Source organism: Calypte anna, chromosome 27 (genome assembly GCF_003957555.1).
Source record: "Calypte anna isolate BGI_N300 chromosome 27, bCalAnn1_v1.p, whole genome shotgun sequence".
Lineage (NCBI taxonomy): Eukaryota > Metazoa > Chordata > Aves > Apodiformes > Trochilidae > Calypte > Calypte anna.
The window spans coordinates 5,072,201-5,099,077 of NC_044272.1; the positions used below are offsets into that span (position 1 = coordinate 5,072,201).

Consider the following 26,877-nt stretch of genomic DNA (forward strand, 5'->3'; position numbering starts at 1 on the left):
CACCTGGGGTGGGGGGGACACAACTCCTGTCCCTGCACTGGGGGGTCTGGTACTGGGGAGCACTGGCCTGGTACTGGGGAGCACTGGCCAGCCATTGGGACCCCAAAGCTGGAAGATGCTGATGGGGGGTGGGGGGTTGGGGGGTCCCCACTCGCCCCCCTGCAGATACATTCATCCTGGTGCTGCCAGCCCTGGGATGGGGGCCGGGGGGACCCAGACATTCGTGGTGGTGTGGCGGGGGTCGGGGGGGGTCCCAGGTGCCCCCCACTCTCCTCCTTGGTGGCCGCTGGGCAGCAGCACCCCGGTTAATTGCTGTTAATGAGGCGCTGGGGGGGGAGCATGAGGGGCAGAGCATCCCCCTCTCAGGTCCCCCCGGACCTGCAACACAGAATTGGGGTGTGTTTAGTGTGGGCTGTGACACGGGGTGGGGGGACACATGGGGGGGACACTGAGCCGAAAAGAGCCAGCCCCGGGGTGGGGGTGGGGGCTGCTGCCAGTCCCCCCTCCCCCCCTCCAAACCGCCGCCTCTTTTCAGCTGGGGGGCACAGAGATGGAGACAGCACGGCCGGACACACAGCGACAGGGACAGACGGGCCCAGGCCGGGGGTCCCACGCCGTCGGGGTGACGGTGACAGTGACGGTGACACGATGGGGGGGGTGGTTACACTCCCTGCTGCGCCGGGTCGTACCTTCCTCGGCGGATGTTCCTTGGGGGGCAGTGAGGGGGGAGAGGAGATCAGCGTTAGTGCCACCCCTGTCCCCTACGAGGTGTCCCCGGTCCCACAGGCAGAGGACATGGGACATGTCCCAGTGCCAGGCGGGGGCACCTGCACAGCTGCCCCCACAGTCACCCCATGCTTGGGGACAGCCAGGATGGAGCAAGGGGACAGTGAAACCCCGGTGGCACATGCAGACAGGGCCAGGGACAAGGGGACCAGGCCGAGGGACAAGGACATAAGGTAGGGACAAAGGGACCAGGCAGGGACAAAGAGTCAAGGTAGGGACGAGGCCTCCCCAGTCCCCAGGGGACAGGTGATGCCCGTTTTGGGGGGTACGGGCAGTGTCCCCCCCAGGGGTGGCCCCAGGAGGGCAGGGCCTGGCTCTGGCGTGGTGACAGCAGAGGGACAAGGCACGCAGCCCCCGCTTACTTAAATCCCCAGCCTGTCCCCCCAAGGACGATGGCAGCCACCAGCACAGCCCCCGCGATGGAGCCAATAATGATGTTGGTACCGCTGGGACCTGCGACAGAGGGGACAGGGAGGAGGGGACAGGTACATGTGTCAGTAGTGAGGGGACACGGGGACACAGCCCCACTGCTGTGCGGGGCAGGACCCCGGGTGGGGGGATCCCCTGGGGGTGTCCGGGGACAGAGCAGGCCACCCCGGGGTGCTGGGGCTGGGGACAGCAGGGACACGGGGACCCCGTTGTCCCCCCGGGGGTGCACAGACCCTTGTATCTCTCCGTCTCCCCCGTCGGTCTCGGCTCGGGGATGGGGTCGTAGACGCTGCAGTCCTTCCCCGTCCACTCTGCCCGGCAGATGCACTTCCCCTCATTGCTGCAAACCTGCGAGGGGACCGTGTCACCCCCTGCTGCCGTGACACCCGCCCTGGGGTCCCTCCCTGTCCCCCGGGGGTGTCCCTCACCCCGTGGTCAAAGCAAATCTTCCCGTCCCAGCTGCCGGGGCAGGAGCTGAAGTTGAAGGCGGTGGCCGGAAGGCATTTGCGGTCGAGGCACAGCATGCCGGGCCCGCAGGGTGTCCCGTCCTCCACATAGCTCAGGTCCGAGCCGTCCACCAGCTGCACGTGGCCTCCCCTGCGTGGGACGGTGGCACCGGGTGACGCTGGGGTCGTCCTCGATCCGGCTGGGGACCCCCCGGGCGCGGCACCCACCTGCAGTCCACGTAGCGGTTCTGGTGGAAGAAGGTGGTGGTGGCCACCTCCCCGCTGAGCTCGCCCACCCGAGGAGCGCCCGAGATGTTGGCGCAGAGGAGGAACCCGCAGAGCACGTCCCTGCAAGGCGGCGGTGGCGTCACCGCGGCAGGCGGGTGGCAGCCAGGAGGGCACGCGTGGGGACGGTCACTCACTGCTTGTTGCACTGCAGCCATCCCGCACCCTCGCGCCCGCAGTTGCCCCTCTCTGTCCCCTCCACGTTCAGCTTCTCGTAGCAGAACCGCTCGGCCGAGCCTGGCGGCAAACGGGTGTCACCCCCTGTCCCCTCCCCGTCCCCTCCCCAGCCCGGGGCTGACACTCACCGCGTCCCCACAGCGCGTTGCACTGCCGGTCCCGCGTTTTGCAGCGCCCACCATAGCATCGTCCCTGAGGAGAGGGGGGCCACGAGGTGGGGAAGGGGACACCGGGGAGCCACGTGTGCCCGCAGCCACGCTGGGGACACGGGGACGGGTGGCACGTGGCCGAGGGAGGCGTGCGTGGCCACCGCTGCCATGTGTGTGCACGGGGGAGCAGGAGAGGGGACCCGGGGAAAACGTGGGGTGTGGGGAGTAGGGTGACACACACAGGGAAGGTGGCACAGGGACCGTGGCACACGGATGAGGAGCCAGCTGTGCACCCCAGGGACCCCCAGCCCACCCCCTGTGCACGGCTCAGCCAAGGATCAGGACGTTGGAGCCCACAGGGATTTGCTGTAGCCCCATGGGATGGGTCCAAGCCCCACAGGGACACGCTGGAGCCCACAGGAATGTTCTGGAGCTTCCCAGGACAAGCTGGAGCCCCAGAGGACAGTCTGGAGCCCACAGGGATGTGCTGGCATCCCACGGGACATGTCCCACCACACCAAGCTGGACTCACCTGCTCGTTTTCACAGAAGTAGCCATCCAGCTTGTGGAGGTTGGGGGGACACTAGGGGGACAGGGAGAAGGGGACGGGTGATGCCACATGTCCCTGCAGCATGTCCCCCTGTGTCCCCCAGCCCAGCTCACCTGGCTGGAGTCCCCAGTGCAGGTCTCAGGGATGTCACACTCGTTCACAGCCTCCCGGCAGGACACACCTCGTGGCTCGTACTGCACAGGGGGACAGAGCTGCCACCTCAGAGCCCCAAGCCCAGGGACCCCTCAGCCCCCTGGGGGGTCACAGCCCCCCCCCAGCCCCACCTTGCAGCCCTTGCAGCAGAGCCCATCGCTGCACATGGCGTCATGGGTCAGCGTGCACTTCTTGCAGCAGTTGCCCCCGCTCCTCGCACACTCCTGTGGGGACACAGCACCTCAGCACGGCCGTGGGGAGCAGAGCCCCGGGACATTGGCTGTGGGAAGGGGATCCCTGGCACAGCCATGGTGAGGGGACCCCTGGGATGGTGAGGGGACCCCTTGGATGGCTGCAGTGAGCAGCCCCCATCATGGTGACTGCGCCCTGGGCATGGTGGGCAGCCCAGAGTGCAGCTGGGCTCACCTGTCCCACTGAGCTCACCAGTCCCATCCGGCCCAGCTAATCAGTGCCCCCATGCCCAGTTAACCAGTCCCCCCATGCCCAGTTAACCAGTCCCATCCTGCCCAGTTAACCAGTGCCCCCATGCCCAGTTAACCAGTCCCATCCTGCCCAGTTACCCAGTGCCCCCATGCCCAGCTCTGCTCCCCTCACCGCCAGGGACCCGCAGTCACACTCCTCTCCTGCCTCCACGAAGCCGTTTCCACACTCTGGAGGGTCCAGGAGCTGCCAGGACCAAGAGAAGGGACACAAGAGCTGCAGGGGAGGTCCCCAGGCCGGGCACTGCCCCCCAGAAAAGGGGGTATCAGGACCCCCCAAGCCCCCCCTCCTCTCCAAACCACTTGGGTTTTGCCCTCAATTGTAAGGCTCGGGCTCTGTCCCCAGTGAGGGATGAGAGGGTTGACACCAGTGCTGTCACCTCGGCCACGGCAGGGGCTGGGGGACACCATGAGTCCCCAAGGACCCTCAGAGCTCCCCAGGGCATTGCTCCCCACCCGTGATGGCTCCCACAGCCTGGGGTCAGGAGTCCGGGGGGTCCCGGTACCTTGAGGGGTTTGTTGAAGAGGCAGCTGCCACCCCCGTCCTGCAGGAACTGGTTGTACTCATCAATGCTACAGCGGGAGAACTTCCGTGGGAGGTAATACCTGGGGGACAGGGGACTGTCACCCCTGTGTCACCAGGGTGCCATCACCAGGCATAGCTGGTGACATGGGGGATGGTGGCAGTGCCACCCTGAACGGACACCCACCCTGTGTCCTCCATGATACAGCCCAGCCAGGAGTCTGGACACCGGCAGTCTCCTGGGAGAGAGGAGAGGGACCGGGGGTGACAAACGTCCCGCTGCCAGCTTGGGGCACCACAGTGTGACCCCCTCGTTGTCCCCAGCCCCCTCCCAGCGGGTGGCAGGTACCTGCAGCTGTGCGGTGTTTGTTCCACATCATTCCCACATTCTGCCCCAGCGTCTGCGCCAGCGTCACCGCCATGGCCGCCACGTTGCCGTACTGCACCGGGGACACGGGGGAGTCACCCGGGGGACCCCTCAGCCCCAGCCCCCTCCCGGCGGGGTCTCGCTGCACCCACCTCATTGACACCCCCGGCACGGGCAGCTGAGCAGATGCCCCCCACAAAGGCCGTGCCACTGCGGCTGCTCTGGAAGGTCCGACCCCTGTGAGGAAGAGGATGGTGGGAATGGGGACGGTGGCTCCCAGAGCCGGGGAGGTGACATGCCCACGGCACTCACGAGAAGAGGTGGACGGTGTCACTCTGCTCTGCCAGCCCCTCACGCCGGTACTTCATGAACTCGGTCAGGGTCTCCAGGGAATCCTCCCCCATCCGGATCCGGTCCTCCGAGGCCCAGGTCTCCATGGCCACCAGCACAATGCGGGTGTTGAGCTGCTCCTTGTAGATCTGTGGGGATGAGGAGAGTGTTAGGGATGAACATCCCCCCAAGGACAAACCCACCAGGAGCCAGGGTCCAACTCTCTGGGGACATTCCCACCCATGGACAACCCTCCCGGGGACAAACCCAGTAGGAACAGGAATGAACCCCCTGGGGACAAACTCCCCGGGACAAATCCCCCACGTACAGGGCCCTACCTACAACTTCCTCCTCTTCCGCTCCTTCCCCCATCCCCCTGGAACAATCCCCTCAGGACAAAAGCACAAGGTGCTACAGACAAACCCCCTGGGAACAACCCCCCAAGGGACCAACCCATCAGGTGCTGAGGACCAAACTCCAGGGACAGACACCCCCACCCCACCCCCTGGACAAACTCACCGGGAACCAGGGACACCTCACCCATGGACAAACCCAACAGGTGCTGGGGACAAACTCCTCAAGGACAAACCCCCAGTGGGACAAACCTCTGGAGGACAATGCCCCCAGGGACAAACCCACCAGGTGATGGGGACACAACTTCCCAGGTGCCAGCCTCCCCCAGGGACAAACCCCAACCCACCAGGTGCCAGGGACCAAACCCACCCTGTCCCAGGAGACAAAGCCAGGGACAAACCCCTTGGGGACAACCCTCCCCTCAGGGACAAGTCCACTGGAGACAAACCTCTGGGGAATGAATCCCAGAAACAAACCCACCAGGTGCTGGGGACCAACCCCCCAGGGACAATTTCCCCCCAGGGACAAACCCCCTGGGATCAGCCCCTGGAGCTGAACCCCCTCACCATGTCAGCCAGGTTGACCACGGACTTGGCAAAGTTGCTGGTGAGAACCACGGACTTGCGGAGCTGCAGGAACTGGGAGGGACACCAGGCTGGGTGGGGGGCCCACCCCAATCCCCCCACCCAAACCCCAGGACCCTCCCCTTACCAGCTGGTGGTCGTTCACCACCGCCAGCTCGATGTACTTGGTCTCACTGTGAACTGTGTGCTGGGACCGGCGGAGCTGCCACGGGACACACGGATGAGCCAACTCCAGCAGCACCCATGTGTCCATCCCAGCACCCACCAAACAGACCCCAGCACCCCCTGGACGTCCCCAGAGCCCTCTAAACACCCCCTGCACCCTCCAAACATCCTCAGAACTCTCCCACCATCCACAGCATACCCCAAACATCCCAAGCACCCTCTAAACATCCTTGCACCCTCCAACTATTGCCAGCATCCTACAAACATCCCCAGCACCCTCCAAATGTCCCCAACATGCCCTGAACATCCCCAGTACCTCCCAGCCAGCCTGGCTTAGCCCCTGGCAGACCCAGGCCATGGCTGAGCAGCAGCTAGAGGCCAACTGGGGTCAAGGGTCCTTGTCCCCTACCCAGTGTCCCCTGCCCCTCTCCCAGTGTCCCCACTTGTCCCTGCTAACCTGTCGCCGCTGCCGCAGCTTGGGTGACCCGTCTGTGAGGTGCTGGCTGAGCACAGGGGAGAGGCAGCCTGGGGGGAAAGGACAGAGCTGTCGGGGAGCAGGACACAGGGCCACCAAGGCCACTGTCACTGGGTCCTCAGGAACCAGCACCAGCTCCACGCCAAGGCTCACCTGGTTGAGCACAGTTGGGGATGCGCTGAACGATGTGTGGCTGAAGGTCCTGCCATGGGGAGATGAGTGTCACAGGACTGTCCCCGTGTCCCCGGGGCTGAGCCACAGCCAGACCCATACAGCTGCAGTGGGGAAACTGAGGCAGGCAGATGCTGGGTGCCACCACTCACCTGCCCATCCTCGACACCCTCCTGGGGCTCGATCAGGTAGGTGGCTCGGCCATCCGAAAAGACCCCACTGCAAGAGGGAGGGGGGTGAGGGGGTGCTGGGGGGGGCATCCCCAGCCCACACCCCCCAGGGTCACTCACCGCAGGCCCTGGCAGCTGGAGAGAGCAGCAAAGGAGCGGGGCAGCCCCCGCAGACGGCCCTGGTAGTAGCAGTGCTCCCCTGCACCCTGCCTCAGACAGAGAGGATGCTGAGCCCCCTGCCCAGCCCGGGGGTCACGTCCTGCCCCCCCGGTACCCGGGGGCTGGAGGGTGCTGCCCTCGGGGTGCACAGGGCACCCGTGGCACTGGGTGGGGACCACTGCCAGGCCAAAGCACTCGGGGCTCATCACCACCCGTGGGAGGGAGGAGGAACCCCCCAGCACCCAGCTGGGCACCCCCTAGGTGTGGGTGGGCACCCAAGGGGTAGGGGGATCCAGAGGCCACCTGGGTGGGGACACCAAGGTGCTGGTGCCAATCCTGGGCTGTGGCTGGATTTAGAAATTTGCCACCAGGAGCCCTGAGATGGCACCGCAGGGTGTGACAGTGACACTGCACAGCATGGCACTGTGTGACAGAGCGTGGCATGGCACGGCACACCGCGGCACAATGTGGCACTGTGTGACAGAGCCTGGCACCACATGGCACGGCATGGCAGGGCACGGTGTGACAGTGTGGCATGAGATGGCACGGCGTGGCCCCGCGTGACCCCCCCGGGCAGGGTCCCTCCCGTGGGGTGCAGCTCACCGTGCTGTGGGTGCTGTGGGTGCCGTTGTCGCCCACGCCGAGGTGCCGCTCCTGGTAGTGGGAGGCGAGGAGGTGGCTGCGGGGAGGGGGCGGGTGAGAGGCTGCGGGGGGAGGAGGAGAAGGGAGAGAGCAGCAGCCCCTCCGCAGCAGCACCCTGGGGTGTGCCCACCCACCACCCACGCACGTGGCTTTACCCCGCAGTGAACGCCCCTTGGGCCCCCCCGTCCCACCCCCCCACACCTCGTACTGGAGCTGGGACTGGAGCCCCTCCCCCAGGGACCCTCCTCCTGCTCAGGGGCAGCCTCAGCCCCATGCGGGTTACCCCAGCCCCATTTCAGGTGCTCCCAACCCCCAGTGGGTGCCCCAGCCCCACATCAGGTGCCCCGGCCCCATATCAGGTGCCCCCAGCCCCAAATCAGATACCACCGCCCCATTGCAGGTGCCCCAGCCCCACAGCAGATGCTCCAGCCCCATTTCAGATGCCCCCAGCCCCATATCAGGTGCCCCCAGCCCCACAGCAGATGCCCCCCACCCCACTGGGTGCCCCGGGCCCCTCACTGGTTCAGCCGGAGGTCGAGGGTGAAGGCGATGCCGAATGCCCGCACCACGAAGCTCACCCGAGCCAGGTGCAGCCCCTGCAGGAGAGACGGAGCCGTCAGCCCCCCCCCCACACACCAAGTAAATTAAAAATAAATAATAATAAAAAGGACCAGCCCAAATCTACCACCTCTAAAGGTGATATTTTATTTTTAACCCCCAAGAATTCCAGATAAAGGAAAATGCTGGGGTTTTACCCCCAAATCATTGATCCCTCGGTGCCGGGAGGGCACCTGCATCCTGTCACCCACCTCCTGGGGAGCCGTGTCAGGGTGGGGGCCGCAGGCAGCACCACTCCGGCTCCCGCGGTCCTGACCCAATTCCCGCAGCAGCCGCCGGGGGCCGAGCCCGGCTGAGCCCCGGCAAACGCCGCAGGACTGAGGGGCCAACCCGGCAGCGCGTCCCGCGGGGGCCGTGGGGAAAGCCAACCCTTTCTCCAGCCAGGAAACACCAAACCTTTCCAAAGGTGCCCCATCCCCTCGCTGGGACCCGGACGCAGCTCAGGACGGTGACATGGACACGAGGACAAGTTTGTCACCTCGCAGCCCCCCGGGTTCGTCCCGGCCAGGACAGTGCCCACCATGTCCAGAGCCTCACCGGGAGCTTTGGTGATGCCACCGCTGAGACCGAGGCCGGATCCCCCGGGACCTCCCGCTCCATCCCCTCCCCGACACCTCCCACCCTCCCGCCAGCGCCAGCCCGGACCCACGGCGCTTCCCGGCGTCCCGTGGTTTTACTTAACGCCGGCTTTAAATCCCCGTTGCGGTGATTCCAGCTCCTTACTGAGCCTTTATCCGGCGGGGATGGGGGGATCGATGCGTCCTGGCTGCCGCGGCCTCTTGAAAGCATCGACCCCGCCGGCCCCGGGTGGGAGGTGTGTGCCGGTCCCTGAAACGCCGGGAAAACCGGCCCGGGGTGAGGGGCACCCAGCGGGGGTGGGGGGATGGCTGCGGGTTTGGGGGGGCCAGGGAGGGGCGGCTGCTCTCACCTGGCTGGGATCAGCCTTTGATGGAGCCTTGAACCTGCTTGTCCTGCAGGAGTCCTGCCTGCTCCCCAGTCCCTGCCTGCTCCCTGCCTGTCCCTGCTCCCATTTCATCTCCCCACTCCTGTGCTCCCCTGGTTCCCAGGTGTCCCAGGACCCTTTGGCACACACCAGTGCCTGCCAGGGCAGGGTGATGGTTCCCATGAAGGGGATGAAGGCTCCGGGATGGGACACTGGTGGCCACAGGCTTGCCAGGGTGTGGCCAGGCAGGTGACAGGAACCCCAGGAGGAGAGCGGATGGGGGGTGCAGGTCACTCACCGGGCCTCCTCCTCCTCCTCCTCCTCCTTTTTTTCCTCCTCCGGGCTCATTCCTGACCCTGGTGTCCAGCTGGTGCCTCTGGACTTCTCCTCCTGAGCTCTGCCCCACCAGCCTGCTGGGGTGGGTGACCTGGGACACCACATCCCCCTCCTGCCACCGGGCCCGGGGGACCCTCCACTGCGGCCATCCCCCCTGTGTGGCCAGGCCTGAGGGACAGGGGAGAGGGTCACGGTGGGCCAGGGAGTTAGGGGGACATGGGGGATGGGGACACGGGGAATTAGGGACATGAGGATGAGGAGAGATGAGGACACAGGGACTGGGGAGGGATGGGGACATAGGGACATGGGGACTGGGGACACGGGGTACGGGTACATGGGGACTTGGGAAATGGGGACACAGAGGGATGGGGACATGGGGGATGGGGAAGTGCTCTGAGGGCAACGCAGGTGTGGCACAGCATCTCAAAGGGGACACTTGTGTCCTGGAGGGATGGGGACGTGGGGGCTGGGGATGAGGACCGACAGGGACATGCAGAAGGGGTATGGGGACATATCCTAGGGTAGAGGGGTGGAGGACATGAGGGGGACACCCGTGCGTGGAGGTGTGACCAGGAGGGGGCACCACACGGGCTGGGAGGTGCCCAGGGGATGTTGGGGACACATCTGGGGCTGGGGGGAAAGCTCAGGGGGCCCCAGGTAAAGTAGCACATCCTGGTGGGGACACCCAGAGGACATGAGGGTGTCACAGTAATGTGACACATCTGAGAGGGGACACCCAGGACACATGGGGGGACCCAGGAATGCCATTGCACCTGGAGGAAGGGTGGGGGGCACAGCAGTACCTCCTGGAGGGGACACCGATGGGACATGGGGGGCTGGTATGGGGACATCCTCCAGAAGGGACAGTGAGGGCACAGGCGGGCAGGTGTGGGGACAGGCCTGCAGGGGACACCCAGGGGACACCCGGGGGCTGCTATGGGGACACATCCCAAGGGGACATGCAGGGCTCCTATGGGGGCATCTCCTGGGGGGACACCCAGGGGACAGGGCAGCAGATATGGGGACACATCTGAGAGGGGACACGGGAGGCTGCTATGGGGACATCTCGGGGGGAGATACATGGGGGATAGGGGTGCCGGCATGGGGACACCTCCCGCGGGGACACCCAGGGGACAGGGGTGGGGGGAAGCCGCTATGGGGCCACCTCCCGAGAGGACACAGAGGGCTGGCACGGGGACTCGTCCCGCGGGGACACCGGGGACAGGGGTGCTGGCGCAGGGACCCCTCGGCGGGGACACCGGGGGACAGGGGCGCGGGGGCAGTTGCGGGCCCAGCCCCTCCCGGGGCTCTGCGGGGGGGGCGGCGCTGCGGAAAAATGTGTCGATGCAGCGAAAAAACCGCAGCGGCGGCGGCGGGGCCGGAACCGGGACCGGGACCGGGGGCGATTCTGGGGCCGGGACCGGGACAGCGGGGAGATGCAGGGAGCGGGACATCAGGGGACAGGGGCGATGCGGGGACCGGGAAGATGCCCGGGCCACGAGCGGGACCGGGACACCGGAGCGATGCCGGCACCGGGGCGATGCCGGTGCCGGGGGACCGGAGCGATGGGGAGGGGGAACGGGGCCGGGGAACGGGATGATGCCAGGAGCGCTGCCGGTACCGGAGCCGGGGCGATGCGGGGAGCGGGGCGACGGGAGGGATGCCAGGCCCGGGGCGATGCCGGTACCGGGGCGAAGCGGGCCCGGACCTACCTGCCCGCGGGGCGAGCGAGAGGAGCGCGGCGAGCAGCCAGCCCCGCAGCGGGCTCATGGCTCCCTCATCATCCGAGCGCGGCCGCACCGGGCCCGCCGAGCCGGGGACCGTCTGCCCCCGCCCGAACCCCCGCCCCGGGCCGGGCAGGGAGCGGCCGCCGGGCCCCGAGCGCCGCCCCCGCCCCCCGCACGCGCGCACGGCCCCGGGCCCGCCGCCCCCCGCCCCCCCGGCACCGGCAGCACCGCCCCGCCCTCCCCCCACCCCCCCCCGGCTGCCGCAGCGCCGCTGGCACCCCCGCGGCATTGCAGCACCGGAGCACCGGGACCCCCAGCCGGGGGCACCTCCCCACCGCCCCGGTACCGGGACCCTCCGACAGTGTCACCCCCCCCCCCCGGCACCGGGACCCCCAGCCGGTGTCACCACCCCCCCGCCAGTGCTACATCCCGAGCCGGTACCGGAGCCCCACCAGCCCCTACAGGGTCACCAGCTGGGACTGGAGTCCCCCCCAGTACCAGCTCCCCAGCCAGTATTAGACACCCCGACACACACCAGTACCGGGCCCCTCTGCCAGTACAGATCCCTGTTCCCCCCCAGATGGTGCCAGATGGGAGCTGGGGGTCCCAGGGGCCTCTGCTGAACATGGGGTTGGGGACACCCAGAGCACCTGGGGTTGGGGATCAATCCTGAGCTGTCACTGGTTTTGGGGGTGGGGGCTCTCAGTTGTGTACCTCCCAGCCGGGGAGCACTGGGAACACAGCCCCCCCCTCCTGGGGTGCCCCCAATTCAGGGGATGCTGCAAGGGCCCATCCCCCACCTGGGGATCAGGGGAGACAAAAAGCCCCCAGTAAACTCCTGTTTATTGCAGCAGCAGGATGGAGGGGATGGCATGGGAAGGGGAACTCATCCCACCATCCCAGAGGTGGGGCCGGGGGTGGACAGAGACCTCCTGGAGCTCCTCAGCCGTGGCCTTGCTCAGGGCCAGCCCTGGGGGAGTGCTGGTTGTCCCCAGGGGGGGCAGTGGGCACCCCCTGTCCACAGGAGGAGCAGAGCTTGGCACCCGGGGTGGTCGAGGGAATTGAGACACTTTGGTAGCCCCCAGATAACCCCAGAGGTCACCTGCCCTGGACCCCCTTAGAAAGATCAACCCAGGGTCTTGAACCCCCCTTCACATCCCTCGTGCTCCCCCAGAACAACTCATCCCCCCCTTTAAACTTTTTTGACCCATTTTGTGTTACAACCCCAGGTCAACCTCTCCCATCCCCACATCTTCTGGGGGCTTCCCTGCACCCCCTGGCCCCCCCTTTCCTTCCAGCTCCTCCCAGGGCCACCATGACCCCGGGGAAGGATTCCCAGCACATCCCAACACATCCCAGCACATCCCAACACCCTCTGCCCAGGGCACCCAGGACACGCTGGGGTGGGGGGGATGTGCCCCCTCCCCACAGACCCTCTCTGCTGGGAGCCTCACCCCCACCTCCCCTCCCTTCTCCCCCCAGGACTCACCCCCTGATGGGGACAAACATCTCTGGGGACACAGGGGCAGCTCAGAGCCATCCCCAAGGCACGGGGAAGTTCACTCAAAGATGTGAAACTTGATGTTCAATCACCCCCCCATTGCCCCCCGAGCCCCCTCCTGAGCAGCAGCCCCGGGGGCTCCCCCCATTTGTGCAGAAGTTGGAGGCAGGAGCAGAGCCCTGAGGAGCTGCCAGCAGCCCCAGCTTGGGGGGGGACAGAAGGAAAAGGTGCAGCTGGGCCTGGGGTCACCATGGAGGAGCTGCTGAGGGGCCATGCTCCGGCTGGGGGGGGGGTCACAAACCCTTCCCCAAGTTTGGGGGGTCAGGGGAGTGGGGAAGCATCTCCCAGGCTGGTTTGGCCAGGGAAGCCCTGGGGAAGGCTGATGGGCTCCTTGGCCACCTCCTCAGCCACACGGAGGGGGCTCTGACCCAGCTCAGCCCCACAGGGCAGGGGATGCCCCAAAGCCATGCCAGAGAAGGACCTGGGGTGCTGGGGGAGGAGAAGCTCAACAGGAGCCATGAAACCCCCCTAGCCCTGGGCTGCACCCCAGAGTGTGAGCAGCAGGGACAGGGAGGGGATTGTCCCCTCTGGGGAGACCCCCCCTGGGGTAAAGCTGTGTCCAGCCCTGGGGTCCCCATCAGCAGAAGGACACGGAGCTGCTGGAGCCATTCCAGAGGAGGCCCTGGAGCTGCTGGGAGGGCTGGAGCAGCTCTGGAGCCAGGGGGAGAGAGTTGGGGGTGTTGAGGCTGGAGAAGAGAAGGATCCCATGGGGAGACCTTAGAGCACCTTCCAGTGCCTGAAGGGGCTCCAGGAAAGCTGGGGAGGGACTTGGGACAAGGGCCTGGAGGGATGGGGCCCTCTGAGGGGGAAGGGTTTGCAGCTGGGAGAGGGGAGATGGAGAGGAGATCTTGGGCAGGGAGGGAGGGAGGGAGAAATTGTTTGGGGTGAGGGTGCTGAGCCCCTGGGTGCCCAGGTTGCCCCCAGAAGCTGTGGCTGCCCCATCCCTGGCAGTGTTGAAGGTTGGATGGGGCTTGGAGCCCCCTGGGCTGGTGGGAGGTGTCCCTGCCCATGGCAGGGGTGGCACTGGGGGGGCTTTAAGGTCCCTTCCAACCCAAACCAGTCTGGGATTCTGGGATTCAGCCACAAACACAGAGAGGAGGCCAGGAACCTGTGGTACCAAACCCATCTGAGCTGCCCCAGCTCCTGCTCTGCAAAGCCTTCAGCCTCCCCCCCTCTTCCTCAGGACAAGGGGTCCACATCCTTCCCAGGAGGGGACCCACACCAATGTCAGGCAGCATCCTCCTGCAAGAGGATCTGAGCCAAAGCCTGAGCTGTCTCCCCAAAGCAGGTCCCACTCTCCTCATGCCCAGAGCCCCCCGTGATGGAGGTGACAGAACTGTCCTCACCCCTGGCTCATCTCCCAGGGCCCCAGGGAGCTCCCTGCCCCCTCCAGGGCAGCCCTGCCATGAGTGTCTGCAAGGGACAACTGACTCCAGGAGTTGTTCTGACACCCCCCAGGCTGCTGCAGGGACTGTTCCTGGCCAGCTCACCTCTCCCTGCTGCTGCCCAAGGGGCACAGAGCCCAGGGGTCCCTCCAGGAGTCAGAGCACACCAAGAGGTTGAACACTTGGAGCACCAAACCAGTTTTACCTCTTCCAGGGACTCCTTCAGCTGGGACAGCCCTGTGCCTGCCTCCTGCTCCTCATAACCTCTGCCAGGGCCTCACTGGGTGAAAAGGAACCAGAGTTTGGCTGCTGACCTGGACAAGGACTTGGCTGAGGAGGAACCTCTGATGCTGACAGTAGAACCACCTTGTCTGGGTGCTCAGGGCTTCACTCCAAGCCTTGAGGTGCAGGAGGATGCTGCTCCTTCACTCCCATGGAGATCCTGACCCCACCACTCTGATTGCCTGGCCCAGGGTAAGACAAACCCAGCCCAGCTCCCAGCTCCATCCTCCTCTCCTTGGCACTGTCCAGGTGAGCTCAGCCTCCACCACCTGCTCTCCAATTTCTCCATGTCCCTCTTCACCCCTGTGCTGGGTCCAGCACTTTCCCAGAGCCTGCTGACCACATTCCCAGGGGAAACCACACACAGGGGGATGTTGTATTCATCCTGGTGCCCACCAGCACCCCCAGATCCTCCCTGCATCAGCCTCTGATGGACATTTCACACCCTCTTTAGATGAGCTGAAGGCCACCAGAGGTTTTCCCCATTGTACAGGAGAGCAGGATCTCATCTTCCAATTTATTTAAAAGTTTAAAAATTAGCTAAAAACCCAACTCGGTACCAGTTACAAACAGCTGTAAATACTCAAAAACATCCAATAAAACCCCAAACCATGTGAAGAACACAAATCTCACCTCCAGGGCCCTCCTCTCCACCATCTCTGCACCACCAAGGACTGGGCAAGAGGAGGACCAGGCAAAGAGCCTCTTCCTGCTGAAGAGAGACCTCCAAAGAACCCCATTGTCATGAGGAGTTCAAGAAGGAAACTGTGCTGGCTCTGAACACCACCAGCAGAGAGAAGATCCCAGCCCCTCCTCCAGCCAAGAACAGTGAAAACAAAACCTCCCCATCACCCACCAGTTCCCACCAGAGCTCCCCAGATTGGGCTCTGGGAACCACCATGCTCAGCCCAGCTCCAGCTGCACCTCCTGGGGCTGTTCAGTCCCTCCCAGCTCCCACTGAGGGCCCACAGAACAGCCAGGAGGGTTTAAGTAGTCCAGCTGCCACAAAAGGTCTCAAATATGGGGAAAGAGGCTCCTTTGGTCTCTGTGCAGTAGTTCCAGCAGTTCTTGTCCTCCTTGCCTGCCCAGGTGAGCTCTGACTTCTGCTTCAGGACAGAGCAGAGCTGAGACTCATACCCACTGTCCCTCACGTTGACATGTGTCCTCTGGAGCAAGTCCCTGTCCACAGGCTGCATCCTGCCCTCCTGGATGCCTGTCAGCCTGGAGAGCAGCTGGACATCCCAGTCTGAGTCAGAGGAGCTCCTGCTGAAGGTGTGCTCAGCCTGGGGCTGATGTGGCAGAGGCTGAAGGAGCTGCTGGCTCTGCCCAGCCAGGTCAGGTACTTCGGGTGCTATTTTTTCTGCTGCTGTGACACAGAGCAAGCAGCTACATCTGGCTTCAGCCACAGGCAGTTCTGGAGAGGGCAACCAGCCAGGAGGACAGCTGGTCCTGCTCATTGTGCTCTCTGGATCGGGACTATTCACATTTCTGGGTGTGTTTCCATTCTCCTCTCCAAGCTGCTTCCCCTGGGAGCTGGGGTTTGCTTGGACCCAGCCATGCTCTCTGACAGTGTTGGCTGCAGCAGCCTCTGAGGGATCAAAACCCACAGACAGAGCTCCAAGGGAACGTGGCTGTGATGCAGGGTCCCCAGGGCTCCCACCTGGGCAGGGGGCCAAACCCAGGGAGCTCTGAGGTCTCTTGGAGAGCTGAGTGCCTAGAGTCAGGCTGCCAGCTTCCACCACACCAGGCAAGCCCAGCTCAGATGTTTGTCCTGAGCCCTGCACACCCCTCCCACCTTCCACTGGGTTTGTCTGCTCATTTGGAGAGAGGGAACCTCCCATCTCCAGCCTGGGCTTCTTCCCCAGCTGGGTGCTGTGTCCAGAGGGGAGCTGGCGTTTCCTGGAGGTCAGGAGTGGTGCTGGAGGGCTGAGAGAGCCCAGCAGCTGCTCTCTGCAAAGTTCAGATGAAGAAGCAACTGTCTGTCCAACACCAGAGGCTGCTCCATGAGTCCCCCAACCCAGGTCAGGAGTCACCCCTGGATCTGTGTCCCCCTCTGCTGAGCCCACTCCCACAGGCAGCCCTGGGGGGCAGCTCTCCCACAGACCCCCTCCTCCTTCCCTGGGACTCCTGACCCTGTCCCTGGGCTGCAGGTCAGTGTCAGGCTGTGTGTCAGTGAGCAGTCCCCACTGCTCCTGCTGCTGCCTTCCTTTCCCCAGCTCTGCTGGCAGCATCTCCATTCCTCCAGGGACTTGTGCTTGAGGCAGGGAGGAGACATCTGCCAGGCAGGACCACGGCACCCTGAGGAGAACCAAGTTACTGCTCAGTGCCTCTGGGCCCAGCACCCCCTCCCCAGGGAGGTTCTGCAGCCCTGGCTCAGGAGAGGCTCAGCAAGGAGGGAGAGCACTGCTGGCAGAGGATGTGGGCAGCACTAGGGATCTCCTCAACAGCCCAGGGCTGGGCACAGGAGAGCTGCAGAGCAGCAGGGTCTGCAGGGCACAGGGGAGGCCCAGCTGCCCTTCCTAGTTTAGGTGGCACTAGAAGTCCACAGGGAGTTCCCTGCAGCAGAGAAGCCCCAGAAACTCAGGAAGGATACCTGCCATGGCTCATCTAAACCTCACCTGCCAGGTGCTGGGTTGATCCACAGCTCCCTGCTGGCTGATCCCCTGCCATGAGCTGGGCTCAGAACCACCTAGCCCAGCTTTTGGGCTCCAGGAGTGAGCAGATATGCAAAGACTTACTTGGCTGAGAGCTCCACGAAGTTGTTGGTGAGCTGGGAGATGACAGAATCCACAGGAGCATACTGGGAGTCATCCAGTGCAAACTGCTTGTGCTGGGGGCTCTGGAGGTGCTGGAAGGTGGCAGAGACCCTCTTAGCAACAGCCATCCTTTCACAGGAGGGAAATCTGCAGTAACAGGCACTTCCCCAGCCTACTGAGGGCCAACAGCCTTCCCACCAGGTTGAGCTGCTGTTTGGAAGTGGATTTGGGGAGCTCTGTTATGTCTGTTCCTCCCAGACACCCCTGATGAGGAGGTCAGGGCTCACCCAGACACACACTGTCCATCACCAAAGGTTGGGCTCTGAAAGCCACATTGTTTGATAACTTCCAGGAGGTAAAAATCCCTCTTCCCACCTTTTGAATCAGCCCATGCCCCCTGACTGCTGTGGAACACACTGCCCACCTCACAGACCATGTAAGGGGATGATACTTGAGGCTCTCCTAGCCCCAGAGGGGGCCATGTCATGTTCCAATCTTGAAAACTACTGTCTGCCCAAACCAGGAGGCCAGAGCAGATGCACTGTGGCTTTTCTTCACAAGGCTGAAGCCAGCAGACACCAGAGAGGCTGCAGGTTCAGCAATCTGCCTCCCTTCCAGGAGGGTTCCTACTGATTATGGGCATGACACAATGAGCAAAGCTGCTGAGTGACCCCCACAACTTTTGCAAGGAACCAGGTCCCAGGGGAACCTTTACCTTCTCCAGCTCTTCAAAGGTCTCTTGGCAGCACTCACAAAATCCCCTCTTCTTCTTGGGCACAGAGACTGCTGGGGACTGGGGGCTCTTCTGCCCCTTGCTGCGCTTTGGACACCCCTCCACAGCCCTGCAAGGAACAGCAAACATCTTCCCTGCCCTCCTTTCACAGCATCTGTTTTATACCTTCAGCTGTCTAACCCAGAACAGGGCTTCTCCCTCTGCATCCAGAAAGAAAGAGGGATTCCTTACATCCTAGGAGCCAGCAGGCCAGGAGTTAGCAGGGGAGTTGGGTTAAAAACTTGCACAGAAGGAGCTACAACCTACCTGGCTCTGCAAGAATTTGAGAAGCTTTTCAGAGGCTCAAATGGGCTGGAGCCTTTGGGGGCCAGGAAGTTCAGGTCAGGAAAGCTTTTGAACTGGTGATGGAAGGGTCGGAATTGCCTGAAAGCAGATATGGACATCAGAGTTGTGCAGGGATGGGATGGATAAAGAGCTGTTCCTCCCTCAGAGGGGCTCAAGGCACTGTCCCACTGACTATGGGATACTGACCATTGCTGTCCCCTTCAGTTTGGCTGCTCCAGGGAGCTCCCATTTCTCATTGGGAGTACCAAACCTGATTCCCAGCTGTGGCACTGGTGGGGGGATGTTTTGGCAGGAGGCAGGCTTGTCTGCTCAGCTAAAAACTCACCTCCTGCCCCTGAGGGGCATCAGCAGAGCCAGAGCAGCACTGCCAGCCACAGGGCAGCATGGGGAGGTTGTGGTTCCCAGACCACATCACTCTCTCTCCACACTTCATTGCATGCAGCATGTAAAACCTAATATTTGACTCTGCATGAGCCTTAAATGTTGTCTTCAGAATAATTAATTAGTGCTCTGGATAGTGTTAGAGTTACAGAGTTGTTAGAAACACCACAGAGATCAGATCCCCTTTGCTGGGTGCTGTAATCAAGTTACAGGCCCTGACCTCCTGGGTTTCAATCTCTTTCCTCATTTCAGAGGGCTCCAGCAGATTAAGTGACCTGCTGAGGATCACAAACAGAATCTGAGCAAGGAAGTAAACTGTTGTCAAGTCTCATTTAACACATTTCCTCCCCTGCCATATGAGCCACCTAGATTGTTTCTCTAAACTCCACTTGCCTCCCTCTTGGAGAGAGCCAACTTCTCAGTGTGTAACAGGGTCTTCAGAAAAGGCCCTGGCTACAGAGTATTAATTTCAAATAAAGTGAGTACAGGAGCCCCTGAGGCTTTAAGGTATGAGATGTAGAAAGACCTCATTTACCTGCTCAGGTCTTCAACCTTCAGAAAAGGGGGCTTCAATGTTCCTGCTAGAAAGAGAGCTGGTTAAGAACTGTCCTGGCCAAAGTCCCTGCTTATTCATTCATTCATTCCCCAACAGAACTGGGCTGCAGAGCCAAGCTCACCAGTACTTCTGACACCTGTGAATGCCAAGTGATGTTCAGTGCAGCCAAAACAGCCCTTCAGGTAACTGGCAACAGCCTTTGCCCCCAGAGTTTTCCATAGCACAACTAAACCCCTGGGACAGCCCAACCATGGACTGTTTAAAACGACCACCCAGCCAAGCTCCTCGTGCTCTGCTTCTGCCCTTCCAGGACATTTTTCACTCCTTACACAACTCCCTGGAGTTCAGGATGGCTCTGGTCAGGATGGCTGAGTCAAAGCTGCTGGAGACAAACCAAGGTGCTGCAGAGCCAAGCCCAGCATGAGAACAGAGCTAAAGAGCAGTATCAGGCCTGGTCCCTAGGGAGGGCAAAGAGCAGCCAGAATATACATTAAGGGAGCAGAAAAAAGGCTCAGCAGTGCATTCAGGGAACAGGTTCTCAGAGCCAGCCTGGGAGAAGAGGCTACCAGGTTCCTCCTGCTTGGAAGGTTCAGCTCACCAGGGATAACGTTTCGTTCAGCCTGGAAATCTGAGCAGAGCCCCAGGTAAGGCACAAACAGACACCAAGGTACCCCCAGAGGGCACCTGCCTGACCCTGAAACCAAACCTCCCTGGTTGCCTCTTAAGGGTGAGGTGTTCTGTGTTCTGGTGATCCTGGCACTCAGTTCTATTTTCCCCAAAGAAATGTTAACCTCCTGCTCCAGAAGGGCTCAGTCCCCCCGTCCTCACCAGCACCAAACGTGTCCTTATGTCACTCAGGAGCTATTTAAGTCCAGGATCAATTTCTCCAAACAAACACTGCCAAATGCTTAGCACTTCTGAAAGCAAGGCCACCTTTAGGGCCCCAGATAAAACTCAGGCTGGTGCACAGGTCCTGAGCTCTCGTGGCAGAGTGCTGAGCAGTGACAAATGGTTCAGCTGTCACCACAAGTCCCCAGGCAGGATTCAGAGTGTGCCACAAATGAAGAGCTCTGAGCTTGCAGCAGATGATCTCCCTCATCCAACAGCTTTTTGAGCCTTTTTTCCCACCACCTTCCCCACCCCAAACTGGAAATTAACCTCCCAGGTGGCACACACAGAATCCAGGTTGGAGCTCTGAGACACCACTGAGCTCTCGCTCTGACAAGAGAAGTCAGAGCAGTCACACAGTAACTGATGTCACTGCTGCTAATCTCAGCACCACAATTGCCTTTTGTCTAATTGCAGATGAGAACCTGGTTTTCCCTCCCTCCCTCCCTCCTCCCTTGGAAGTGTTATCCCTAGTTTGGTGTCTCACAGCAGTGAGTGGGCTGCAAGGAACATGCTCTCCTCTGGAGCACGAATTATTCCTTGAAACTTGGTTTGAGCCAATTGATCCCTCGTGCAGTGCCAGCAGCACAGCTCTCTGGTGCCTCAGGATTCTGGGAGCTGAGCTGCAAACTGTTCATGGGATTTTAAAAAACACTGCCTGAAATCCAAGGCATCAACTCCTCAGCAGCATCAGGAGGCTGCAGCTCGACTCAGAGATGGAGCCACAAAAACCCTGCAAGAGAAACTGCCCTCACAGTTGCAGATTTTGGGTTGCTGAGATTTCAGATAGAGTTTCAAATTCTAAACAAGGCTTCTCTGAAGCACCTGAGTGTAAACAGGAGCACAATTCCTGGGCCTACCTGTGTGAATTTTTGCCCCGGGTGTCAGACATTTTGCCTACAAGGAAAAGTGATATATTTAGTAGAGGAGCCAGCACAGGCAGAACCATCAGTACTGATCCCACAGCAGTAAATTGAGATTCCAGCAGTCTCACCAACCACTTCAGAGCTCCTGCATCAGCCACTGTATCACCTCCCCTCGATATTTTTGTCTCCCAAGTTACCCAGAGGTAGTTTCAATACGACAGAGGCTGCCACTCTCTGATCTGATGCCCTACTTTCTCACTGACCTCCACAACATATTAAAAATACTTCAGAAAGCCAGTGCATCAGCTGCAAATGATCTTCCTTTTACCCTTAGTGCCTTGCAAGTCCAAACCATTATTAGCTGGGCTACAGATGAGGCTGATAACCAACAGCTGCTTCGTTCTCTCTTGGTTTTACCCCCAACTTTATGAAAAGAAAAATTTGAATTTTGACACCTCCATCAATTAACAGAAGCACCAGACTGGATGCAAACCTAGGGGAGTCCCTGCTTGCACACCCAGCAGCCCTACAGGAGCTAGAAGGATTGGTGAGAGCTGCAGAGGGACCCTGAGCACCTCAGGTTGCCTGGAGCTAAATCAAGTTACCTCTGTCTTCTGGCAGCGTTTCCTGGCTCCCGAGATGGCCCGCAGCAGCTGCTGAGCATATGCCAACATTTCTGTGCAGGTGGGATGTCAAGGAGAGCCCGAGCTCAGTGAGGAAGGTGACCTGACCCCCTGCACCACAGCTGTGACTCCCATCTGCAGCAGGGCAAGTGTCCCAGCCTGCTGTCACCCCAGAGCATCACCTCAGCACGGGTAACTCAGCCCAGAAGCAGCTCAGAAAGCTGTGCCAGTGCCAGCACCCCATGCTGTGGCTCAGCAGAGCTGGAGCCTGGCTCTGCATCTCTGCAGAAACAAGAACCCCTTCAGAACCTCACTGTGCAGGAGGCAGAGCCTGGCACCTGAAAGGTCTGACAGGCTGGTGGTTGGGCAGAGCTGGCTGCTCAGGGATGGGCAGCAGAGCTCCTGCCTCCATTACACACCCAGACAGGCTCAGTCAGGGCCATGTGTCACTGTCAGGGACACTCAGGAACCTTTTACTCCAGACCTATTCTTAGAACCAGAGCTCCACCATCTCCCTTTGCCATCACCCCCACCCCATTCATCACAGTGATGGGAAGAGCCTTCCAGTGCAGGTCCTCAAACATCAGCTCTTCCTAATTAAAACCAACCAAATCCTGCCATTACCATGATCTGTGCTTCCAGGTCAATTAGTAGAAATGGTCTTTTTGGAACAAATTAATGCACTGACTAAGCTATTAACACTTTCTAATATTACATCTTCAGTATATAAGAGCACACTCAGTGCTGGGCTCGTCAGTGACTGCAGTGTGTACACGGACTTCATCTGAAGGGCAGGATGGCATCAGTCAAGAATTGGGTACTTCTCACAGTTTCTTCCTTCTGTGCCACACTCACTGCATCACTTCTCCTCTCTCAAAAAACCCCACTCATTACCAGGAGGTAAATGTCAGCCTGCAGAGAAGGATACCATCCACGTGCAGGATCTGGACTCCCCAGAGGCGAGCGTTGGCGAGGATGCTGCTGCCACTGCAGGTGTCCTGTGCAAACAGAGAGCTTTGGCAAGGGGCAGCACAGCAGAGATGGCATCCTCAGCACATGCAGCTCCACATCTACTTTAGAGATTTTCCTATTGCCCAACAGACAGACCAAATCGGGGCAGAGCAGAAAAGGCTCAGACTCTGCTTCATCCACCCCAAATTAACAGCAGCATTCAGGTCAGATGTTTAATTCCTGTTGTAGCATGAGCTTCTTAGTGGGCAGTGAGGGTTTTTGGCCACTTGTGATATCAGTGAAAGGACTCCAGGGGAGCCCTTTGCCTCAGCCATTTAGCTTTAGCTCTTTCTAGGCTAAAAATACATTTAGCAATAGGTCTGGTCTTACTAATTCTCTTGTGTTGAGCACCCGGAGCACTGGGACAGACCTTGGAAGCACTACCATGGACAGACAACCAGCTGGCTCCACGAAGAACAGTGCTCAGGGGCACTGCAGTGTTCTGTGGAGCCACAAGCAATGGGGCCTCATCCCTTCACCAGCCCCTAAATCAGCTCCATTCAGCAGGCAAGGGCTCCGGAGAAGGGGCTGGCACTGGTTCTGCACTGCTCAGCACTCCTGACAGCTACAGAAAAACCCATCTACAGGCTGCTCACCTGATTCTTCATGGCCTTCTGCAGCAGTTCCTTTCCCCTGCTGATCAGGACCTGCAGAGAAAGGAGCCCAGCACCAGGTGAGAGCAAAGAGGTCCCAGGCAGCAGCAGAGCTCTCTGGGGGATGATTCCTCTTGACCCCTGAGCTCTGCTGGGGAGGGAATTCTGACCAAGATTCCACCTCAGACAGCAGGACTGAGCAGTTCCAGGGATCACAAACCACAGGGGCACCCCTTAGGTCTGCAGGAAGCAGCTGCTCAGCCAAGGCTTTCACTGACCAGCAGGGAATGTTCCAGAAGGAGCCAAGAGCAGTGCAGCTGAGGGACTCTGCCTGTCCCTGCAGGCTGGAGGGGTGAGGATCATCTGGGTCCCTGCTGTCACCTCAGCTGACAGGTTTAAGCTCTTTGTGAGACAGGGGGACAGTGCTGGGAGCAAGGAGCAGGGGACAGACACCATGGGGGACCTGATGTGGGCCCAGCTCCAGCTGGCAGAGGTGCCATGGCCCAGGCAGGGGCTGCAGCTCTCCCCACACTCACAGCTCCAGGGACACCCGTGTCCAGAGCAGGATGTTGGAGCTCCAGCCACAAACACTGCTGACCAGAAAGCTCAGGCTGGGGGGTGAACAGGTCCCTGGGAAATCCCTTCTCTCAACCTGCCCTGGGAGATCTCCCAGGCCCCATGGTTACCTCCCAGGCTACCTGGTGCTCATGAGCACACATCCAGGGCCTGAAACTTTTGTCTTGTCTCCATTTCTTGGCTTTTCTGGACACAGCTCTGCTCAGGAGGATTTCCTGCTCTCTGGGGAAGCCAGCCAAGCCTGTCATTTCCTCTGCCATGGGAGCAGATGTCCTTGTGCAGCAGCTCAAAGCTGTGACATGCACATTTGAACAGACAACAATGTGCAGATACAAGGAGCAGGGGCACAGATGTGAACAGCCAGACCAGGGGAAAAGATCCACACGTATTTGCTCAGAGCAGGAGCAATTCTCTCACCCAACACTGGCCTGTTACTACTCTGTCAATCCCTCAGGTCAAACTTTGAGGTGGCCTAAACCCTTTACAGCTCTTACTGTGTCTGGTGGCCTCTGGTGAGGTCTGGCAGCTTTGGAGGTGGAAGGTGTGGGGCTCAGGGCTTTTCCCTCTCCTGGGGCTGCACTGCTCCACTTCTCTCCCCGGGTCCTGGCTTTGTCTCGTTTGGCCTCTTTGTTGCTGGACACCACACAGGTGACTTCTTTGCTCAGGAAGCTCTCTGTCACCTGCAGCAAGAGACAGAACAGCAGCTCTGGAACTGCCTAGCTCTGAGCTGACACTCCTGCCTCCAGCACAGCCAGCCAAGGGGCTGCTGAAAGAACTCATCTCTCCAGGCAGTTCCTCTGCCCACTCCCCACTGCTCTCCCAGGAGATTTGATGATCCACAGAGCAGTCCTGCAAACACCCCCAGAGCCTGCAGGCTGAGGCTCCTCTGACACTGACTCCCATTATCTACTCCTCAAGCAATGCTTTCAGGAAAAAAAGAGACTAGCCATGAAAAAGGCTCTGGGTATTGTGCATCAGTGTGGAAGAGCTTTGTTCTCAGGAGAGCAGAATGCATTTTATAGCAAAGTAAAGCAGAAAATGAACAACTGGGACAAGCAGCTCCACAGAGAGCAGGGCAGCAGGGACCAGAAAGCCAGCAGACAGACACACAGCTCTGCACAGAAGCTGGGAGTCTGAGGTGGAAAACCCAAATTTTGGGATACTAGCAGTAGGGTTATCAGAAACTCAGCAGAAGGCAGAGAGCCCTGGGGCTCTGAGGCACAGGGGGAAGGCCACAGGATCAGAGCAGTCTGCAGCTGTGTCTGCTGGTTCTGCTGTGCTACAGAATCCCTGTGGATGCAGACTCTGGAGCCAGCTCTGGGAAGTGCCACATCTGCAGGATGCCCTGTGACCATCACCTGTGACACAGGACATCACGAAGAGAGTAAAGCAACATCTCCCCCAGATAACAGCCCTGGATATTGCCATCCCCTCACCAGGGCTCAGTCCAAGGCCACAAGATGCACTTAGCATGGTCCTGGGCAGCAGAGGGGACCTGGACCTGGGCTGGGACATTCCTGTTGAGCTGTTTCAGGGGTGGTGGTCACCACGCAGCTGAATTCAGTTGAATCTCCAGAACAGCAACAGGAATGGAACCTCCAGTGCCAGGGGAGAGCATTCCAGAGAGGGAAGTGACCCAGGACAGTGCTTGGGAAGAAGCCAAGGGACAATCAGAAGGGTCACATCATTTGCAAGTAATGAGGCAGCTGGGTAGGGAAATAACTGACTGCTGGGAGCAAGTGGTTCTCAGGACTGAAGCTGCAGAGTTAAATCATCAGAGGTGCTGTGAGGAGAACATCCCTGGGTGCTGGCAGCACATCCAGGGGAGGACAGAAAGAAATCCACAAGATCAGCATGATGAAAAAAAAAGAGAAAAAAGTGCAAGTCAGCTTCCTCAGGTGTCTCTACAGCCACATGATCCTGGTGGCAGAGATTCAGCAGCAGCCAGAGCTAAATGGACTTTTACACCTGCATGGGACATTGAAGGACTCAAGGAAGTTTTGGGGTGAAAATCTGCCTCAGAGAGATGAAACAGTCTGAAAAAAGAGTAAGAACTGTTAGGACCAAACTGCACTTAAGTGCTAAGGAAGCTGAAATGACAGCAATGCCCACCCAGCAATGCCCTGCCCTCAGCTGCAGCTCTGCTTTTAGAAAGGTGTTGGGGAAGGAATTGGTGAGCAATGGAAATTGGAAATGCCACAAAAAAACAGCTTCAGGGGAGAAGGGTCCAGATGGTGCAGTGGGAAAGGCAGGAGGAAAGAACAGAGCCAAGAACAGAGCCAAGACAAGAGACTTGTCTGGGGTTCCCTGACCTTGCCAGGTGTTGAGTTCCAGGAAACATCTGGAAGTCCCAGAGCTTCCCGAGGAATTGAGGCCCCCGGGTGAGGCAGGCAAGCAGCAGCACTGAGCAGAGGTGCTCAATGCCCAGATGTCACCTCCTGGGGGACGCAGTGACACAGCCCGGGGGTCTCCCAGGGCACCCCGGACTGGGAGGCACAGCTACACAGACTGGGACCAACACCCCGGGGGGTCCCGTGGATGGGCAAACAGTGGCCACCCCCGGGAAGTCAGGAGCCAGCAGGTCACCAGTGGTCACCAGTAGTCACCAGTGCTGCCCAGAGACACCACGGGGGGAGGGGGGACGGGGGCACAGGGACGGGGGGCACAGGGGACCCTCCTGCCCCGATCCGCTCCCGGCTGTGAGGTTCGGAGCTCCGGGGCCCGGGAAGCGCAGCCGGGCGGAGGCGTTAGAGCACATCAGCCCCGGAGGTACCGGGGAAAGGAAAGAAACGGTGAAAGGAGAAGGAAATGAAACAGCGAAGAGAGAAACGAAGCGAGAACTGAGACGGGAGGGGGGGGAGGCCCCGCGGAGAGGGAACCGGGGCCGGGCGGGAGGCACTGGGGGGGCCGGGGCTGAGAAGGGACCCAGGGGGAGCCCCCGGGAAGGGTCTGAGGGGAAGGGACCCCCGGGATACCGCGGAGGGGGTGCGGGGTGTGTGAGCCCCGGGGAAGCCGCTCACCCCGCCCAGGTACCGGATGGCCTCCGCCAGCTCCCGCGCCTCCCTCCCGCCGGGCAGGTCGAGGTAGAAGGACTTCCCGCGGAGGGGCCGGGAGGTGCCCGGGACCGCCATGGCGCCCGCACCGGAGCCGCCGCCGTTTAAACTCCCGCCCCGCCTCTAACGGCGCCGCTACGGCGGCCGCGCAGGGACACGCCGCTCCCCGCCGCTCCCCGCTAAGGCCCCGCAGCGCGTTCGCCGTTCCGGAGGGGCGGGAGTGGGAGCG

The 26,877-nt window shown here is 60.9% G+C and overlaps 2 protein-coding genes across 2 annotated transcripts; both read right to left on the bottom strand.

Annotated features, from left to right (window-relative positions):
• Nucleotides 1-584: 584 nt before the first annotated feature.
• ADAM11 (ADAM metallopeptidase domain 11) lies at nt 585-11,082 on the bottom strand. Its single transcript, XM_030465894.1, has 26 exons — nt 11,025-11,082; nt 9,275-9,489; nt 7,935-8,011; nt 7,377-7,452; nt 6,735-6,820; nt 6,597-6,663; nt 6,427-6,475; nt 6,256-6,323; nt 5,761-5,835; nt 5,616-5,687; nt 4,678-4,844; nt 4,518-4,602; nt 4,348-4,438; nt 4,186-4,237; nt 3,982-4,081; nt 3,591-3,662; nt 3,107-3,199; nt 2,936-3,016; nt 2,805-2,855; nt 2,252-2,315; nt 2,084-2,183; nt 1,890-2,009; nt 1,644-1,812; nt 1,449-1,563; nt 1,149-1,239; nt 585-707 (listed from the first exon to the last, which is right to left on the bottom strand). Exons 1-26 carry the CDS (start codon nt 11,080-11,082, stop codon nt 662-664), a joined length of 2,340 nt encoding a protein of 779 aa, XP_030321754.1. The 3' UTR covers nt 585-661.
• A 4,171-nt stretch (nt 11,083-15,253) lies between these two features.
• DBF4B (DBF4 zinc finger B) lies at nt 15,254-26,726 on the bottom strand. The gene is made up of 12 exons (XM_030465747.1): nt 26,571-26,726; nt 24,090-24,275; nt 23,023-23,073; nt 22,344-22,413; nt 21,398-21,468; nt 20,787-20,823; nt 19,018-19,060; nt 18,063-18,179; nt 17,739-17,865; nt 17,006-17,115; nt 16,400-16,565; nt 15,254-15,556 (listed from the first exon to the last, which is right to left on the bottom strand). Exons 1-12 carry the CDS (start codon nt 26,724-26,726, stop codon nt 15,254-15,256), a joined length of 1,437 nt encoding a protein of 478 aa, XP_030321607.1.
• Between the last annotated feature and the right edge of the window lie 151 nt (nt 26,727-26,877).

What these genes read in the sequence shown, in the direction of transcription:
- DBF4B (XM_030465747.1), bottom strand. Translation starts at nt 26,726, where the DNA reads ATGGCGGTCCCGGGCACCTCCCGGCCCCTCCGCGGGAAGTCCTTCTAC. An exon ending in AGAAGGCCATGAAGAATCAG is followed by an intron (nt 22,414 to 23,022) that starts GTGAGCAGCCTG and finishes CTGTTTGCACAG; the next exon opens with GACACCTGCAGTGGCAGCAG. An exon ending in CCAGATCCTGCACGTGGATG is followed by an intron (nt 21,469 to 22,343) that starts GTATCCTTCTCT and finishes CCACCTGCACAG; the next exon opens with AAATGTTGGCATATGCTCAG.
- ADAM11 (XM_030465894.1), bottom strand. Translation starts at nt 11,082, where the DNA reads ATGAGCCCGCTGCGGGGCTGGCTGCTCGCCGCGCTCCTCTCGCTCGCC. An exon ending in TGGTGAACGACCACCAGCTG is followed by an intron (nt 5,688 to 5,760) that starts GTAAGGGGAGGG and finishes TGTCCCTCCCAG; the next exon opens with TTCCTGCAGCTCCGCAAGTC. An exon ending in GTGCCGGGGGTGTCAATGAG is followed by an intron (nt 4,439 to 4,517) that starts GTGGGTGCAGCG and finishes TCCCCGGTGCAG; the next exon opens with TACGGCAACGTGGCGGCCAT.